Here is a 19,472-nt window from a genome sequence, read left to right on the forward strand (position 1 = left end):
GTATTTTGATCATATCATTTTACTCAAAATTCAGATTAAGATGAAATTTTGACAATGAAAAGGAAATTTGATTCTCTACAACTTTTCCAAAAATAGCTTAGTCCTAATTTTGAATTCTACTATGCCAAAAGTTCCTTGGAACGTGAATCTGAAATCCGCCATTCATACTTAAATATACTTCATGGTAAACTTTTTCTTTTGTTCCCTCAATACATGGTTGTAACTTGTAACCTGATAAATAATGTAACTGTGGCATTGCTTGTGCCACAATTTGCCTTGTCTGGTTGGATTGAAGCTTTTGCAGCAATAGCCATGATGGAGTTGCTTACCACACAATGTCCAGAGAGCATGAAGACTTTTGGTGGGGCAGTTTTCTTTCTTAGCTTATCCCTTGCCAGCTACCTAAGCACCATTCTTGTCAGTATCATCCACAAAGTCACTGGGTTGAATGGCAAATTGCCATGGTTAGGTGGCAATGACCTTAACAGGAATACGCTAGACTGCTCTGTTAGCTGTAAATCTTCTATATTTCTGTGTTTTTGCCCACCGTTATTTGAGGTATAGCGAGCTGCAGAAGTCATCACTTCAAGGTGAATCAATTGATGAGGAAATAGGGGTTGCAGACTACAGAAACTGATTAGCAAAATACCTCTAGTGTATTTCATCAAGCATTATGTCTTTGTGGAATTATCAGGCATGTATAGTAAGTGCTGAGATAGCCAAAACTTTGATATCAATTTGTTGTAATTGTAATTAGTTACTTGGAAATGATAATCGAAGGGGGATCGTATCTCTTACTAATAGCAAACCTGCTAATTGCGTAGGAAACTTTCATCAAGTACGATGAATTTTGACAATTCATATTTGTATATTTTTTATGTTACGAAATACCTTTGAAAAAAAAAAATTGATCAATCATTTGATAATTTTACAGTCAAATGAGACTCTTTGGTAAGGACATATTCAATAGTAATAACATTTCAGCTTTGATCTACAGGTTTTACGAAAATATTCAGTCATAAACCATTTGAAACTTTATACTATTTTGATGGACAAAATTGCCTTATGTCCTTTTCACCCAAATTATATAGCCTTTTGCCCCTCTTCCCAAACTAATTAGGGAAATGCCCTTTTTTTGAAACTCGACTTTTTCAAAATTGAATTAAGCCCTATAGTGACATTTTCAAGGATCTATAGTGACGTTTTTAAGGACCTATAGTGACATTTTATAACTTGATATCCATGAAATTAAGTTATAGGCAATAAAATTGTCTATAACTCGATTTCATGGATATCAAGTTATAAAACGTCATTATAGGTCCTCAAAACGTCACTATAGGGCTCTAGAATTTTTTTTTTTTTTTTTTAACTTGATTTTGAGAAAATCGAGTTACAAAAGATGGGCATTTTCCTAATTAATTTGGAAAGGGGGCATAAGGCTATATAATTTGGATGAAAAGGACATAAGGCCATTTTGTCCCTATTTGATGAAAAGAGAGTGTCGAATAAGACTGATTGTGTTACAAGAAAATTAAGTGGCTCAGCTATTATCAATTGTAAAAGATACGTCACTAAAATTTAAATACAAAACTTAATTAGTAATTTTGCATTTTAGCCATATTCCTAGGGTCTTTCTTTTGGACAGACACCCATTGGTTAGAAGATTTTCGAAAATAAGGGTTCCGGATACCTCTCGAAATATAAGAATGGTATTTAAAAAATATATATATTTAATTGGTATTCGAAAATTTTATAAAAAAATTAGAATTATCGCCTTAGCCACAAATTGTATTGAGCCAGTCCTATGTGGCAACAAAGGATTGCATTATATGAAATCCGTAACCCCCTAGTTCGTGTGTTAAAAATGTCATTTTCGTTATGTAGCATCTAATTAGCACATTATTTTACTGTTTTTATTTTCTATCTCATATTTTTTTCATCCACTATTTTAATTAATGACTCAGCTATTATCAATTGTAAAAAATATGTTACTAAAATTTAAATACAAAACTTAATTAGTAATTTTGCAATTTGGCCATATTCCTAGTGTCTTTCTTTTGGACGGATACCCATTGGTTAGAAGATTTTCGAAAGCAAGGGTTCAGATACCTCTCAAAATACAAGAATAATGGTATTTTAAAATATATATATATATATATATATATACATATTTAATTGGTATTTGAAGATTTAAAAAAAAATTAGAACTATCGCCTTAGCCACAAATTGTATTGAGCCAGTCCTATGTGGCAACAAAGGATTGCATTATATGAAATCCGTAACCCCCTAGTTCATGTGTTAAAAACGTCATTTTTGTTATGTAGCATCTAATTAGCACATTATTTTACTGTTTTTATTTTCTATCTCATATTTTTTTTCATCCCCATTTAATGACAACAATATTTTTGACATATGAACAAAAGATTAAGAACTAAAATAAAACATTAGAAATTTTAGAACCATTTAAAAACATAAGCAAGGGTTCAAGATCAAAAAGGTAATTAAACCTATATTTAAACTTGCCTCATGTCAAAAATCTTGTAACTCAACTAACATTTTTTGGTGTTTCTAACGAAGCCATATAAGTTTCAAATCCCCACTCTCCCAACTATCGAATTAAAAAAAAAAAAAAAAAAAAAAAAAAAAAAAAATCCTTATGAGTAATGAGTTCAATTAGGGGTGTGCATTAAACCTACCAACCCAACACTTTGGGTTGGTGGATTGGGTTCAGTGTGAATTTTATTTTGAGTCTTAGGTCAGGTTGGGTTTATGTTGATGGTTTATTTCATTACACTTATTTTAAATTTTTAATTTGATTGATTTTGGTATTGTGAAAATTAGTTTAGATGAACATGACAATTTGGAATATAATGTAAGAACCTTATTATATGAATTGTAATAATTTGTTGGAGATTGTGTTTAAATAATTGATAAAAACCCATTTTTTTATGATGTATAAAACATATATGCATCACCCATCTATCAAACCCAGTTCATGTAAGTTAGGTTGGATTAGTTTCTGCTTTCTACATATATATGATGGGTTGGGAATTTCTCAACATGACAAAATGGATGAAAAACCCTCAGCATTGAGCCATGCACACCTAAAGTTCAATGACAAACCCTTGCCCTATCCTCCCTAGTCCCTTCCCATCCCTCCAACGGCTCTATTTCTCACTTCCCGCGTCCTCTCTCTCTCTCTCACAGAATATAAATACTCTGCACCCCCAGTACAACTATTTCTCACCCCAGAAACTCGGTCTCAGTCTCTCTCCGACTCCATTAACACCCTCACTTCCCAATCCCAAAGCTCCTCTCTCTTTCCCTCTTAAACTTAACTAATTAATCCCATCTCACCCTCTTCAATTTTCTCACCTGAAAATCAATCACTTTCCCATCAAAAACCACAACACAGAACAAAACAATGACCAAGAAAATCGACACCCTCCGTCGATTCCTCCCTTCTTGCTTCTTCCCCACCACCACAGCCACCACAAAAACTCCCACCACCACCAAGAAACGCCTTAGCACTTCTCTTCGAGACGACATTCCCGACTACTTCACCTACAATAACACCAACCAAGAACCCATCAAGAACCAAGACCAACACTCCCAAACCTCTTCCACCACTTCCAGCAACGAAACCATAACCAGCACCGTCAGTTTCACCCAACCTCGATCCTCCAAGTCCATGGTTCTTGGCACCATCTTCGGTCCTCGCCGAGGCCACGTCTGGTTTTGCATCCAACACGACCGTCTCTCTTCCAAACCAACCCTCCTCCTCGAACTCTCCATCTTAACCACCCAACTCATCAAAGAAATGAGCGGTGGACTAGTCCGCATTGCCCTCGAATGTGACAAGACGTCTTCAGACTTCGGTTCTTGTCCTCTTCACGCAGTCCCGCTCTGGACTATGTACTGTAATGGCCGCAAGATCGGGTTCGCTACAAGAAGAAAAGGGAGTGAGCGTATCAAGTCCATGCTCAAGACCATGCAGAACACCAACGTTGGAGCTGGAGTCATACCTACAGAATCCGAGGACATCATGTACATGAGAGCTTATTATGAGCATGTTGTTGGGAACTCAGACTCCGAGTCTTTCCACCTCATTAACCCGGACGAGTGCCCAGGTCAAGAACTCAGTGTGTTCTTGCTCAGGTCCAGGAACGGCAATTTTCTTTAATTCTTTATGGGGTTTTGCAAGGTAGCTCGGAAAACTTAATTGTTTTCTTGCTCTTGCACTTGAATATCTTTATTCTTTACTTTCTTGGAAATTAATGGGGTTTCTTTGTACGTAATTGGATTTTTCTTTTAGAAAAGCCAGGGAAAGGGGTTACTAATTATGTAATTGAAGAGTCTTTCACGATTTAGCTTATTTCACGATTTAGCTTATTTTTGCTACCTTTTATGAGCTTCACTGCATTTTTTGACACTATTTATGGACCTCACTGTACTATTTCAACTAATTCTTACATTTATTTATAGTACTTTTAGCAATAATTTTTTAGTTTCAGTGAAATAAACAGTATCCGAACACACCTTTAGTACTAAAGGGTAAATATTCTTAGCTAATCCTCAAAAGTTCAGTTGCGTGTAGGCATCTAGTCCAAATCTCTGTATTTAATTGAATGATTTATTACTAGCTGGGCTTGAGAATTAAGCTGCTTAAGCAGTATGGAGACCCCTTTTTTTGCAGCATGAATGGCGTGGGTTTAGAAGCAATGCCACCCACAAAACCATTAAGATTCGAATCTTTCTAGCCTTACGTTTTTTGGAGTTTCAAAAGGTCCTTATGTTTTAACATTTTTTTACCATTCTTGTGCAACTATGGACCACTAGCAAAGCATCAACCAAATATAAATGTACCAATCACTTGCAGTTGCAACTCTTCTGCAAATTTTCTGGGTGACCAATCACAATTGACCACATATTATCAGCCATACAAGGGCAACTGTAAAACTCTTCATTTTCTTTCAAATGCTAGCTTTTGGATTAGTAAATTTTTTATTTATTTAAGCAGTGGTACATGTATATAATCTTTATTTGCTCTTAACAGAGATATTTTTGCTACAACTGTTTTGATTTAACAGTTCGTAATATGGACAACTTTTCATTTTTTTTTCTGAAAGCAAAATGTAAACCATTTATAAAATTCAGAATGGGGCAAAAAAAGAGATTCAGCATTCAACCTCTACCACAGAATTTACCTCCTTTTCTGAGGGAAAAAGAAAAAAGGGAAGAAAGAAAAAAATCTTCTTTTTGCATTATATATGGTCATTTTAAGCTCCTGAAATGCATCTACTAGTGTATGAAGCAATTAAGTTCATCTTCTAAAATTGCTCACTGAGATGCTGGAAGGGAAAGCTGTGGTGCGCGAGACTGATATGCCTGAGGCAATGCAGAACCATGTCATGGAGTTGGCTTACCAGGCTCTCGATCTACATGAGGTCTCTGATTGTCAATCTATTGCTCATTACATCAAACAGGTGTGTTTTAACCCTCTTGAGTCTTTACGGATCAGTATAAAATATAAATGAATTATCTGTATATAATTACCTTCCTCTTATAATACAAAGAAAAGAAAATGTCTTTTACACTAGCCATAGGATATCAATAAAATATTTGGTTGGGCATTTGTCGCGGAATAGAATGATGTAATAATGATTAGTGGATCGAGAGAATGTAAATGATGAAGAACGACAAACTAGAAAGCTTGTTTTTTTTTAATGTTCAAAAGCAATGGAGCAAAGAAGGATTCAAACGCTATGTTTGATGCAAAGATAAACAATACTTTTGTCCACGTATGCTGGACAAGATTGATGGAATCCGAAAACAAATTCCCCCTGCTTTTTTGAAAGCATTTATATTATCCTTAATTAATGACAACTTGATTGCTTAATTAGATAAACATCTTATATGGATCAGACCTTAGCCGCTACTTTAGGGTCAAAATCAACTTTCTCAAAAGAGGTATAATTGCCTGTTGATTAGAAAATATTAAATTGATGGAGTTCAAGAAGTTATATAAGATAATCTATTGGGAGTGAGATTCTTTTTTCTAATTTTTATTTTTTTGGAGTGAGGAGGGGTGCAGGGATAGATTCAAAGGTTAGATCTTTTATCGCGAAAAGAAATGAAAAAGGTGGGAAAACACTGTTAGGTCACCTTTCACTCTCTGTGCTTGGTTTCTTAAAATGCATGTAGCAAGCTATTATGAACTTCAATATTGAATAAATGAAGTAACACCCTGGTGACTGAATAAAAGTTTAGGAGTCTTATTATAGGGGGAACTAACTTTCTTTTGCTTCAAGTCATGTGTAATACATACCCAAAAAAAAAAAACGATACATGGTATAATGTCATAGAGCTTGCTGTTAATTAACTTTTACCGAAGATAGATTTTTCTAGCTAATATAACTTCAACCTGTCCTGGCATTGTGTGGTCGGAAAAGACTTCGGGTCCTGCATAACACATACATGGATGTTTTAGTTTCTTTCATGTGGAGATGTTAGAGTTTCTGATCTTCAATGATGGCAAGTACTTCACTGAAAGCAGGGAAGAGGCTGTTGGAGTTCTGCAGAAAGCTGAAAGAAGGGAAGATGCTATTTGTACTGCAGAAAACTGGAAAAAGTGATCCATAAAATCCATTTTTGAAGATTAAAACTCAATCTACTACCAAGAAAGTTGGAAATCAAAATATGCTAGGCACTTTCAATCTTTAGAAGGAAAGAAGATGTTTTATTAGGATACTCAATAAATTTTAAACCAAAAATGATGTCTCAAATATTTGGGTTCAGCTTCATGAATCATGTGATTCACTTATTCTATTCCATTGTGTGGTTGCTATTTATCTACAGATTCTACACATATAGGCTTGACGGATTACCTCATAAAAGAAATATTAGAATTCAAAATTTTAACAACCTGTCAACATAGTCTACTAATCCAAATTTTAATAATAATCCATAATATTTTATATTTTAATAAACTATATTTTGTCCAACATTCCACATGAAATCAAGTCATTTGATACTATACGTTATATATATGACATTTAGTTCATAAACATCACTCTACCTTGAGCAGTACTACAGGAGCAGAAGTTCATTTAGTGGGCAGCAATTGCTTTGTGGATGTGCCATTAACCAAGGGAAATGAATCAATATTTTTGAGTTTTGACCACCTGATGTGTCTAGTATGCGAGCACATACCTGAAAATGCAGCAATAAAGAAACAACCAACACGTAGAAGAAAGCGTGAAAAGTGTACTTCTAAAAGGTAGCACATCAAGTAGTATAGCTTCTTTAAGCTGATCACAAGCTTTTCATTGCCAGCAAGGAAGAGGTAATCTGCATCCCAAGGACTAGATACAATAAACAGAGTGATCTAGACCTCAGGATGCAGATTACCAGTACCTCACGCAATTGAACATCATCGGCAGACGAATAAGAGAAGATAGAAAACACATTGGTCCATAGAAGATTTCTAGCAGGAAGGGTTGAGGTATGAGGCCATTGAGCATGATTACTGCAATTTATAACGGTTCTTAAAGTTAACATGATTCTCAAATTATAAGTTAATATATTGTGAAGGGGCGCATATGGTATAAAGCCATGATAAGGTGCCCTAAGCAAAATCTTCCATGATTCTGTTCTTTCCTAACCAATGATTTAGTCGGGACATTACTTTTAATAGACAATACCTGTTTAACCTTGACTACTTTTTCAAGAAGATTAGAGATCTTTTCTTAGCTTTTAATTAAAGGTTTTCTCTAATTACTTCAACTCTCTCATAAATATTGAAGGGAAATCCCACATTAGAACATTGTCTGCCATAAATAGAGAACTGTTTAGTATGCTTGAAGCTTAACTCTGCAATTGAAGAATCCTAAGCTTTGTGATTAAAGGCAAATCATGTAGGATTCTCAAGCATTCTTCATAATGATGATGATGACATGACAAGGAAAGGATTGCCACATTTACATTTTCTATTTGGTTTGATGGTCCCTATCAGCTTTTATGCGGTAGCATATTCTATTCCCTTGCCTATTTTAAGACACGTTAATGTTCCATTAGCTCACAGGTCACAGCGCTGGGCTTGTTCAGTTGAAGAGACATGCAAAATGATAGTAACCTTAAGTGTTTTTAATCAGGACAAAGTTGGATATCTGCATCAATCCCTTCAAATCCAGAACAAGTCGATTACTGATAGTAAACTTCACTCCATAGTTACTTACCAGTATCTACAAGCTGGTGATGCCCTTATTGAACCAATGCAAGTGAAAACGTGAAATCCCATTAATACTAAAATGAAACAAAATAATGCACACAAAAAAAAAAAAAAAAAAAAACCCAAGAAAAGAAAAATGAAAATGAGGGCCCAGTAAACGATTGCCGAAGTATATTAGTTAAGGTTGAGTTTTTTATTACAATCGATCATCTTTTCTTAAGGAGTAACATAACATTCAATTAAAAGGGTATTTATTTATTTACTTTTATTACTTTCTAATGTAATAAGACTCGCTCAATTCCTATTTAACAAGTGCAATTAAACGCCAGTTAAATATTCCATAATATGCAATTATAGCCCATGGGAAATGGGAAAGGATGCCATTGATACTTCTCCGGAATAATTATGAGGTAAAAAATAAGAGCATCAATTGGTACACTTGGCCAAAAGACATTTAATAACATGGGTAACACGGTATCTTAAAAAGTTAGCATATATGAATAATGCTCCCATGTACCATTAGAATAGATAGTCCTGTGTGTTTATACCATGGTCTCTAATCAATAACCTCTCTCTCTCTCTCTCTCTCTCTCTCTCTCTCTCTATATATATATATATATATATACATATATATAGAAAGAGAGAGAGAGAGAGAGAGAGAGAGAGAGAGAAAAAGAGAACGATACCGTGTGTATAAAGAAGAGAACAAGAACGATCCACCAGGTTCACATTTACCTCTCAAAAGTGTTGCAGATCTATAACATGATTAACAGACATGACGAAAATATCTCAAGATTCTATTAAAGTAATAATCTCATAAGCAATTCAAATGTCACATTATTAACAGGGTAGTGGAAGGGACTTGCTAGAAACTATCATTATCTTAGAGAAATGCCCCTTCTACCATCATGATCATCTGTTCAAAAATAAGAAGCTACTGTCAAATAGTCATTTCAAAAAGATGCTCAAGACATTATTCACTTATCCCGTAAGATTATACATGAGATCCTTCTAACCAATACAAGTAAATCATTATAGGTTTCAGCTACTATGTAAAGTCCTTGAAATTAAAAATTGATAAGTAATATCTTCTTTTTATTGACGGTTGTATTGAATACTTTCTCAAAGTACTTGTCCTTGCTGACAAGCACATACTTTTTGCTGTCTAATAAACATCATCTTTCAAAATCACTTAAAACAAAAACCAATTTTTTCTTTTCCACATCTCTCTCTGTCTGGCGTGCCTCTCCCCAAATTCAGATTCTTTTCAAAATCTTAGGTCCCACTGGGCCTCACCCATTGTCCTGTCCCTCTCTCTCTCTCTCTCATTTCAATTCCAATTCCTTTTCCAAGCAATTACGGCTAAACAACAAAAAAAGCTGAAGCTACTTTCAAAGAATTCCTATTCTTTCTCTCTTGTAAGCTCTTCCCAAGAAATGGAGTCTAGTAGGTGATCTCTCTATGAAGAAAGAAAGAAAAAAGAAAAATAAGACTAAGGAGAAATGAAAAAAGGCATTATTATTATTATTGTTGTTGTTATTGGATTGGAATTAGCTTTTAGGGGTTGAGGAGAGATTTAGTGCTTCGTTGCTAGAAAATGAGTGTGTCCAGGTTCATCATGTCCATCACTGTCGGCGATGGTGCTGGGCAAAACTTGCATGTTGATTTCCTACACTAGCAATACTTTCCCTACCGTCAATTTAGAGTTCCTCTTTTCGTAATTTTGGCTCCATTTCGGTCCTTTTCTATCTTTGTTTTCTTTCATGGATCTTTCTGGCCAAATAAAGAACAAAAAAGAAGAAAATTTGAGTTTGTTCTTTCTCTTTGACGATGGGTGAGATGGGTGGGACTTGAGGTTTTGAGAAGAATTTGAATTTGGGGAGAGGCATGCACGTCAGAGAGTGGAAAAAAAAATAGTTTTTGTTTTAATTGATTTTAAAGAAGGGTGTTTTTTTTTTTTGGGGGGGGGGGGGGGGCTTACGGAGGAGTAAAGCGTTGGTCAAGGAAATTCTTTTCAAAGTGCAGGTAGCCGAACAAGAAGGGTGTTTTCAGTCTTTTAGGTTTGTTCTACTTAATCAATAAGCGTGTGTTTGTCACGTGCTATAAGATTCCGTCAAACATAATAGCAAAAGTAACATTGGTGTGCAAAGTGTGATAAGAATAATAGTTTAGGGTGCAAAGTATAATTTAGTGCATAGTTTAGGATGATAAATTGTAATTTTCCCTTAAATTTATCATATTAAGTTAAACTAATTTTTGACAAAGACTAAATAATATTATCCAAAGTGTTTATCAAGAAAACATCATTACAAATACAAAAAATCTTAATATCCATGCATTTAAATAGTTAGTATTACGGAGCCAGTCTTTAATACTAATAGTGGGGAGTGGGACAGAGATGTTGCATGACTAAAAGCTTAAACCCATCCCTATCCCCACCCCACCACCTTTGCGGAACAAGAAAAATCCACGTGAGATGAGGCGAGACAGGACAAAATTGCTGTCCCTATACCAAATACTAGCTGGGATTATCCTTGGCTACAAAATGTTGTAATATTTTAAATATTAATTAATTGCTGATTTAAGTTATTGAAAATTCATACCTTTTAAATTCATTTTATGAGCAAAATCTGTCATTTGACAGCTTTTATCTTTTGTGCCCCATTAGTTGCTCAATTTAATAAGCATAAAATGCTCAAACGGTTTATAGCTTTATGGCTATCAAACCTTTAGTAATGGCCAAAATGACCAAATACCACTAATTTCAGAAATTTTTTGTAAAAAAAATATTGTTTTAGAACTATATAGGAAAATACCACTTTTTATGATACTCGAGTTTCTTAAACTCGAGTTCTTAGAAGTTTTGCCACCGTGACACTATTGAGGTGGAAATTGGGCAATTAAAAAAAATTATGTTGTACTCGAGCATGCTAAACTTGAGTACCATGCAACACAATACTCGAGTACCATTTTATAAATGCTGTTTTTTTTTTTTTTTTTTTTTGTAAGGTACTCAAGCTCACCAAGCTTAAGTACCTTGTAATTTTTTTTTTTTTTTTTTTGGGATTATCGACAAATAAACATAAACATAAAATGGGGTTTATTTTATTTATAGAGTACTCAAGCTTACCAAGCTCGAGTACCTAGTAAATGTTTTTTTTTTTTTTTTGGGGGGGGGGATTATTGACAAATAAACATAAACATAACAATAAGTAGCTTTTTTACGTTTTTATTTATTTAAATAGAAGCATTGTAAAATATAGAGATTTTAATTTCAAAATATGAATTTAATTTCTACATTAAGTAAAACTGTTCACTATTTTCTCACAAAAATTGGTTACTGTTTTCTGCATAAACTATTTTTAGCATTTTGCATAAAATTATTTTCTATTTAGCATTATTTAAAAAATTGTTCACTCTCTTTTCTGCGTAAATTATTTTCAATTCACTATTTAAAAAATCGTTCACTGTTTTCTCATAAAACACCTAGTGAAATCGTTTTTTCTAAATCTAAACGCCAAATCTGAATACTTTTTCATGTTTGAATTTCACGATAATCGAACCTATTTTTCTGCATTGATAAAATCTGTTTCTACATTAATAAAATTTGCACTCTGCCCATCATGTTTACTGTATATTCGAATCTACTTACTGCATTCATAAAATCTGTTTTTTGCATTAAGTAAAACTATTCACTGTTTTCTCATAAAAATTGTTCACTGTTTTCTGCATAAACTATTTCTAGCATTCTGCATAAAATTATTTTCTGTTTAGCATTATTTAAAAAATTGTTCACTCTCTTTTCTGCGTAAATTATTTTCTGTTCACTATTTAAAAAATTATTCCATGTTTTCTCATAAAACACCTAGTGAAATCTTGTTTTCTAATTTTAAAAGCCAAATCCGAATGCTTTTTCATGTTTAAATTTCAAAATGAACAAATTTGTTTTTTTGCATTGATAAAATCTATTTCTACATTAATAAAATTTGCTCTTTGTACATCATGTTTATTGTATATTCGAATCTGCTTACTGCATTCAAAAAATTTGTTTTTTGCATTAAATAAAACTGTTCATTGTTTTCTCATAAAAATTGTTCACTGTTTTCTCATTTCACTTTTGTTATGTTTTGAGTTGATACCACTTCTATTTCTTGCAAAGTGACATTGTCTCCAAGTTCTTGTTCCACATGTAATAGATAGTTTATTTAATTCAGTGTTAACTGTAGCTATGTATCTTGTTAGACTTTGTTTCATAAAATTGCTAAAGAAACATGACTTTTTCTATACCTTTTGTTTCAAATTTAATTGACTTTCCTCTACTAATGGTTACGTTCTAATGTCAACTCGTACTTTTGATTGGAAGATTACTACATAAATTAAGCCTATGTGAGTGGACTCTGATTGGACCAGATATTGTGTATTGTTCCCCATTCAGCAATCAGCTAGAAAATCTTTAGGTTTCTAAAGCATGGAAGCAATAGGCAATAGAAATCTAAAAGAGACATTTAGCACTTGTGTTGCATTAAATTTAGTAGAAATACAATGTAGCTTAGTATGAAAATAATACACATGAAAAATACTTTAAAAAAGTTATGAGAATGGCATAATAATGAAATTAAAAATGTGCAATTCCAAGTGTTTGTACAATGCAGTTGTGCAATACTAAAGATTAGGTACCCAGGCTATGAGTATGAAAGAAGTGCCTGCACAATCTGCAAGCTGGCCAGCTTTAATAGACTACAATAGGAGGTGTATGCACCCCTATAAAAGTAGATTTGTTCCTTGCAAAGCCTAAAGGTAGGCAAATAGACAGACACAATCATTTAGCTACTTGATGCTTTAGAAAGGTAGACTGTATGGCTAAAAGTAGATTTTATCAATGCAGAAAAACAAATTCGTTCATTGTGAAATTTAAATATGAAAAAGCATTCAAATTTGGCGTTCAAATTTTGAACACACGATTTCACTAGGTGTTTTATGAGAAAACAGGGAACAATTTTCTAAATAATGAACAGAAAATAATTTACGCAGAAAAGAGAGTGAACAATTTTTTAAATAATGCTGAACAGAAAATAATTTTATGCAAAATGCTAGAAATAGTTTATGCAGAAAACAGTAAACAATTTTTATGAGAAAACAGTGAACAGTTTTACTTAATGCAAAAAACAGATTTTATGAATGCAGTAAGCAGATTCGAATATACAGTAAACATGATGCGCAGAGTGCAAATATTATTAATGTAGAAACATATTTTATCAATGCAGAAAAATAGATTCAATTATTGTGAAATTCAAACATGAAAAAGCATTCAAATTTGGCGTTTAGATTTAGAAAAAACGATTTCACTAGGTGTTTTATAAGAAAACAGTGAACGATTTTTTAAATAGTGAACAGAAAATAATTTACGCAGAAAAGAGAGTGAATAATTTTTTAAATAATGCTGAACAAAAAATAATTTTATGCAAAATGCTAGAAATAGTTTATGCAAAAAACAGTGAACAATTTTTATGAGAAAACAGTGAATAGTTTTACCTAATGCAAAAAACAGATTTTATGAATGCGATAAGCAGATTCGAATATACAATAAACATGATGGGCAGAGTGTAGATTTTATTAATGTAGAAACAGATTTTATCAATGCAGAAAAATAGATTCGATTATTATGAAATTCAAACATGAAAAAGCATTCAGATTTGGCGTTTAGATTTAGAAAAAACGATTTCACTAGGTGTTTTATGAGAAAACAGTGAACAATTTTTTAAATAGTGAACAAAAAATAATTTACGCAAAAAAGAGAGTGAACAATTTTTTAAATAATGCTGAACAGAAAATAATTTTATGCAAAATACTAGAAATAGTTTATGCAGAAAACAGTGAACAATTTTTGTAAGAAAACAGTGAACAGTTTTACTTAATGTAGAAATTAAATTCATATTTTGAAATTAAAATCTCTATATTTTACAATGCTTCTATTTAAATAAATAAAAACGTAAAAAAGCAACTTATTTTTATGTTTATGTTTATTTGTCGATAATCCCAAAAAAAAAAAATGTTTTGTACTCGAGCTTGATGAACTCGAGTACTCTATAAATATAATAAACACCATTTTATGTTTATGTTTATTTGTAGATAATCCAAAAAAAAAAAAAATTACAAGGTACTCGAGCTTGGTGAGCTTGAGTACCTTAGAAATAAAAAATAAAAAAAAAATAAAAAACAGCATTTTATTATAAAATGGTACTCGAGCCTGGTATACTCGAGTATTGTGTTGGATGGTACTCGAGTTTACCATGCTCGAGTACCACATAATTTTTTTTAATTGCCCAATTTCCACCTCAGCAATACCACGATGGCAAAACTTTTAGAAACTCGAGTACCATAAAAAGTGGTATTTCCCTATATAGTTCCGAAACAGTGTTTTTTTACAAAAAATTTCTAAAATTGGTGGTATTTGGCCATTTTGGCCCTTTAGTAATTGTCAAACGTTTTTTTTTTTTTTTTTTAATGATAATTGTCAAATGTTTTGAATACAAGAAACGTCAAAAAGTTTAATTTGATTTAAACATGTTAATGACCACTTGGCACATATCCATTCTATGGAAAATGATTGAATACTCCGGAAGTACAATGAATGTGTACTCTCTCCTCTCATATGAATTGTAAATCCTACCATGAATTTAATTAATGGGACCTATAATTATGTGAGAAGAAGGAGTATGTATTTATGGTACTCTAAGAATATCTAATAATTATCCATTTTCTATATATTCAACCTTATATGTCCGGCTATAGGAAAATTATTAGGTATATTTTCGTGTAATAGAAAACTATTCATATATTTACTTTATTAGTTTTCTCATCTTTTATGAAAATAATGTCCTTGTATATAGTATATACTATATTTCTAGGTAAAAGAAAAGTACTATTGAGAGCTTCCTATCCTACAAGCGGTGTAGGCTTGAAGGATAATTAACGAAGGTGGCTAGGTTATTGTATCCCGAGGGCAGCATGCACAATATTTAGTCTACTACACTGGAAGCCCCATAAATGTGTGTATCATCTCAAGACAGTGACTTGGTCCATGCCTCAACCCCGCCATCTAAAAACATAATGAATTGACGGTAATTTACTTCTAATGTTATGAGACTACTTTGAAGCATTATCGAGGTAATATCTCTCTCCTTAAAATTGTTGGAGAAATTACCAATAAAATGATATTTTGGTTACAATACAAATAGAAATATAAATGAACAATGTCAGACTAAGGCACGGAAATCTCGCTCTCTTTAAGGAGATTCAAGCCCTCTACGGTTGGCAAAGCCTAGAAACAGATACAGCAAAAATTCACTGTTGACTTGTCCCCTCCAGGATACAACAGCCCAACCTCCAGGATATAATAACCCAACAGTTCGTTGTGTAACTCTGACCAACTTTGCATAAGTGGTTGAGCTCAAAGCTCCACCAAAAGAAATACCTTTCTTTGGCCCTAAATCTTTCAAGTATTTAAGAGTATTATTGAATTCACTCACAGGATCAGGGTTAAAGTCTCCAAGAGAGAGACTCACACACATATACACTTTAGATTAAACTAGAGTAAAATTTCTATATTGTATAAAATTAAAAAATTAAAAAAAAAAAATTATTTCTCTTCATTCACTCTTGATTTGAAAATAGTCCATATCATAGTTATATATATAGTCTTCCAACCTTTCTCTTAACCTACACGTTATTTATAAGTTTAGATAACTCCTCTTAATTAATTTAATTTAACTTACATACATGTTCACTCTTTTTTTAACAAATTTCACTATAACTCATCTCTTTATTAATCTTTTAGTTTATTTAAGTTTTAACGTAACTTAATTTAAAATGCACAAACACAAAAGTTACATTAACAATGCAGAGGAAAAAGAAAATAATGCTAATTTTAATCACTATACGGCGTATACGCTAGTTTAGTAAAAGAGGCCTTATCAAGATTTTTTTTTTTCCAAGTAAACTAACTAGAAGTTTTGCCTTTGGATATCACAATTACTGTTTCTTTTAATTTAGTGAGAAAATAAATTACATTTGAACTGATCCTTATTTATTTGTGTTTATTATCATTATAAGTTAGAAACTATTTTGCTAACTTGCTTAACAAATAGTTACATCAGCCGCTAAAGCAGCGAGAAAACATGGTAATTTGTCTAACCTAACAACACAGTCCTAAAGTTTTTAGCATGAATTATTGAATCATTATTATTGGAATTTTTAAGACATTGGACTCTTTCGTTTTTAAGTACTATGTAATTTTCGGAACGATCATTACACCCGAATATTCAAACCTGTTTCAATTTTTTCTTCAATTAATTCTTAGGCATTGACATTATTTCTTCAGTTAATTTTTGTTGATGCTCAAAATTGCAAACATTTTGGATCAAGAAGTAAAAACCAAGACCCAATGAATTTGGGCCTTAAGGAGTAGAGAATTTAAGCCCAATAGAAAGTAATGCCCAAAGGCCCACCAAGAAGACTAAAGAGCAAAAAATGCCCAGTAAAACAAAAAAGAAATAAAAGTCTAGACTTACATCTGGGCTAAGAGAGAAATTCAAGGGAAAGTGACCTGCAGCAAAATACAAATCTTCTGCGGAATGACTTTGGAAAATTAAGGCAAATTCGGTCCAAGACCCATTTGATCCAATAAAGGTTATTTGGCCCACAAAGGCCCAAATCCTTTTGTATAAAAGGATAAGAGGCCAAACCTATCTCCAATAAAAGATACAATGAAAGAAAACAAAAGTAGCAACGGCAACGCGTGAAGAATAAAGAAACCAAAAACAGAGAAAAGACAAAAGTAGCAAGGCATGTGAGTAAGGTAAGGTCTGGGCTTTGCCCTTTTGCATCCCAGCCATGCAATGGAGTAGGGGCCATGGCCGATGAGGTGTAGAAGGTGTGGTTTGGTAGAGGGAGGAAAGGGTCTAGATCTGATATCCCGTCAAGCCCTCTTTTGGGAATGTCTTACTGGGAAGACATCTTTACCAAAAAATGGGGAAAAGGTAGGTTGGAACCATCTAATACATTCTAGAAAGTGAAGATAGAGAATTAATGAGGGCTTTACCATTTTGGGAAAAGAGAGAGAGGTAATGGTGTATGGCAGACTGTCCTTTACCAAAAATATGAGGAAGTTTGTCGTAAAGCCAAGTAGTGGGATTGAACCCACCTGTACACGGCCAAAAGATAGTGACCAGTACGTTATGGGTGTTGGCTGAATGCCTGCAGCAAACAAAATGGTTGGTAAAAATAAGGGTAAAAATGGAAAAGATCATGGATTGAGTTGTGGTATAAATAGTAATAGTACCCACGAATATGGGAACAACAACATCATAGTAACCAAGGAAATCTGAATAGTGAGTTGAAAGGGAAAGAAGAGAGAAAAGAGAAACAAAGTGACATTGGAGAGGAGAGAAAGTAGAGTATATATGGCAAGAGAGTAAGGCATGCATCACTAGGAATCCTTTCTCTCCCTTAGAAAACACCAAAGCACACTCTTTACAATCTCCAAAGGATGACTACTTTGACTCACATTCCAAACCACTCAACTTTGTAGCCTAATTGAGTAACTAGATTGTGTCAGTTGGAGTTGAGCTCTCTTAGTCAACATCCAGCTGAGAACGTTTTTTTTTTTTTTTTTTTTTTTTTTTTTAATGTTTGCAAAAACTTTATTTATTATTTGCTAACACATGTATTAATTTGTTTTACTTTAACTAATCCTATCGTACGTGTGTGTGTGTACACACACATTGCAGTCCATATTCTGCCGAGTATATTTTATATATTTAAGAATATGTATGCTAACCCTTGTAAACTAACATTTGCTTGATAAGTATTTTCTTTTAGATTTCAGAGTTTATGTGCAGGAAGTAGAGAAAGATTTTTGTAGTAGAAAATGGAGAATAGCCATTCACATAAAAGTGTAGAAAATTTTACTACACAATAGAAAGTTAAGAAAAGTCAATTCCACAACAAAAGTTGGAGAAATGTTCCTTATGCGGTAGAAGTAGAGAATAAGCCAGTTTGTAGCGTCGTCCCCCTGAACTTTGGACTCGATGTTTGTGCACAAACTAGCAACGGCAAAATGGGACTTTGAAGACCATTTCGTGAGAGCGTCAGACCCAACTTCTTTTCTTAAAAAAGCCTAGACTAGAAGTTATCTAATAACATCAAGACACGTGTCTAAGGTACAACAAGTAAAAAAAACACCCACAACAATTTTTATTCAACTCATCCTTGAGTTGGGCAAAAGGGCCTATAGTGGAAACCAGAATTCCTCATGCATCACAATTTTCATATTGTAGAAGATCATATGTATCTAAAATAGAGACAGGTCTCCAAGGCTTCCCCCACTCCCCCCCCCCCCCCCCCCCACAAAAAAAGAAAAAGAAAAAAAAGTAGGTCTCCAAGAGTATTCTATTATTTATTAACTAACTTTGAGGCCAATTTCCAAAAGCTTTAGCTTAATTAGCACCTCATCATGCACAAAGTGCTCAGGGGTCTAAGGAAAAAAAAGATTCTTACCGCAACGTTAGCAATATATTGCAACTATTTATAAAATAATAATAATAAAATAAAAAGACTCTAGGACAAGCGCCACATTGCTATGAGCCTTTCACACCCGCAGTGTGCCAGTGTCATTAACCAAGAAACATTGATACTTTTGACAGTCAAATTCATATACGGAGGGATTCTTATTTTACGCATTTTATGCCTTTTAGCAATGATTTATCTTTTTAGTGAAAAATTAGATTGATATCTGGAGAATTATGCGGTACACTTTTTCTTGTTAGTATCATACCTATCTAATCTTATTCGATAATCTATTCTTATAAAAATATATATTTAAAACGCAATAACTTATGTTCAGCTTTTTATTTTATACCAAAAAAGAAGGAAAAAAAAAGAAAGAAATGTGTACCATAAAATCACCCGTGATATATATTTACAAATATTTATTTATATGATCTTAATCAATAATTTATTCTTATAAAATATATATTTAAAACACAATAACTTATGTTCAACTTTTTATTTCATACCAAAAAAGAAAAAAAGAAATGTGTACCATAAAATCACCCATGATATATATTTACAAATATTTATTTATATATTATTCAGAGTATCTCTTATAGTTGAATAAAATATTTAAAATTCAATCCTTACTTACACCAAAAATTGACTGATGTCTTAGTTCGATGATAAAAAT

The 19,472-nt window shown here is 32.9% G+C and overlaps 1 protein-coding gene, 1 long non-coding RNA gene and 1 pseudogene across 2 annotated transcripts; 2 read left to right on the plus strand and 1 right to left on the minus strand.

The window, feature by feature from the left end:
* The first annotated feature begins 3,424 nt into the window (after positions 1–3,424).
* On the plus strand, positions 3,425–4,264 carry LOC126690861 (protein MIZU-KUSSEI 1). The gene has a single exon (XM_050385983.1). The coding sequence runs from the start codon at positions 3,425–3,427 to the stop codon at positions 4,181–4,183; it is 759 nt and encodes a 252-aa protein (XP_050241940.1). The 3' UTR covers positions 4,184–4,264.
* A 928-nt stretch (positions 4,265–5,192) lies between these two features.
* On the plus strand, positions 5,193–6,738 carry LOC126692673 (uncharacterized; annotated as a pseudogene).
* On the minus strand, positions 6,252–7,525 carry LOC126692674 (uncharacterized). Its single transcript, XR_007645056.1, has 2 exons — positions 7,079–7,525; positions 6,252–6,622 (listed from the first exon to the last, which is right to left on the minus strand). It is a non-coding gene; the product is annotated as an uncharacterized LOC126692674 (long non-coding RNA).
* Positions 7,526–19,472: the final 11,947 nt, after the last annotated feature.

Source organism: Quercus robur, chromosome 7, assembly GCF_932294415.1.
Source record: "Quercus robur chromosome 7, dhQueRobu3.1, whole genome shotgun sequence".
Classification (NCBI taxonomy): domain Eukaryota; kingdom Viridiplantae; phylum Streptophyta; class Magnoliopsida; order Fagales; family Fagaceae; genus Quercus; species Quercus robur.

Coding starts and splice junctions, on each gene's coding strand:
- LOC126690861 (XM_050385983.1), top strand. CDS start 3,425: ATGACCAAGAAAATCGACACCCTCCGTCGATTCCTCCCTTCTTGCTTC.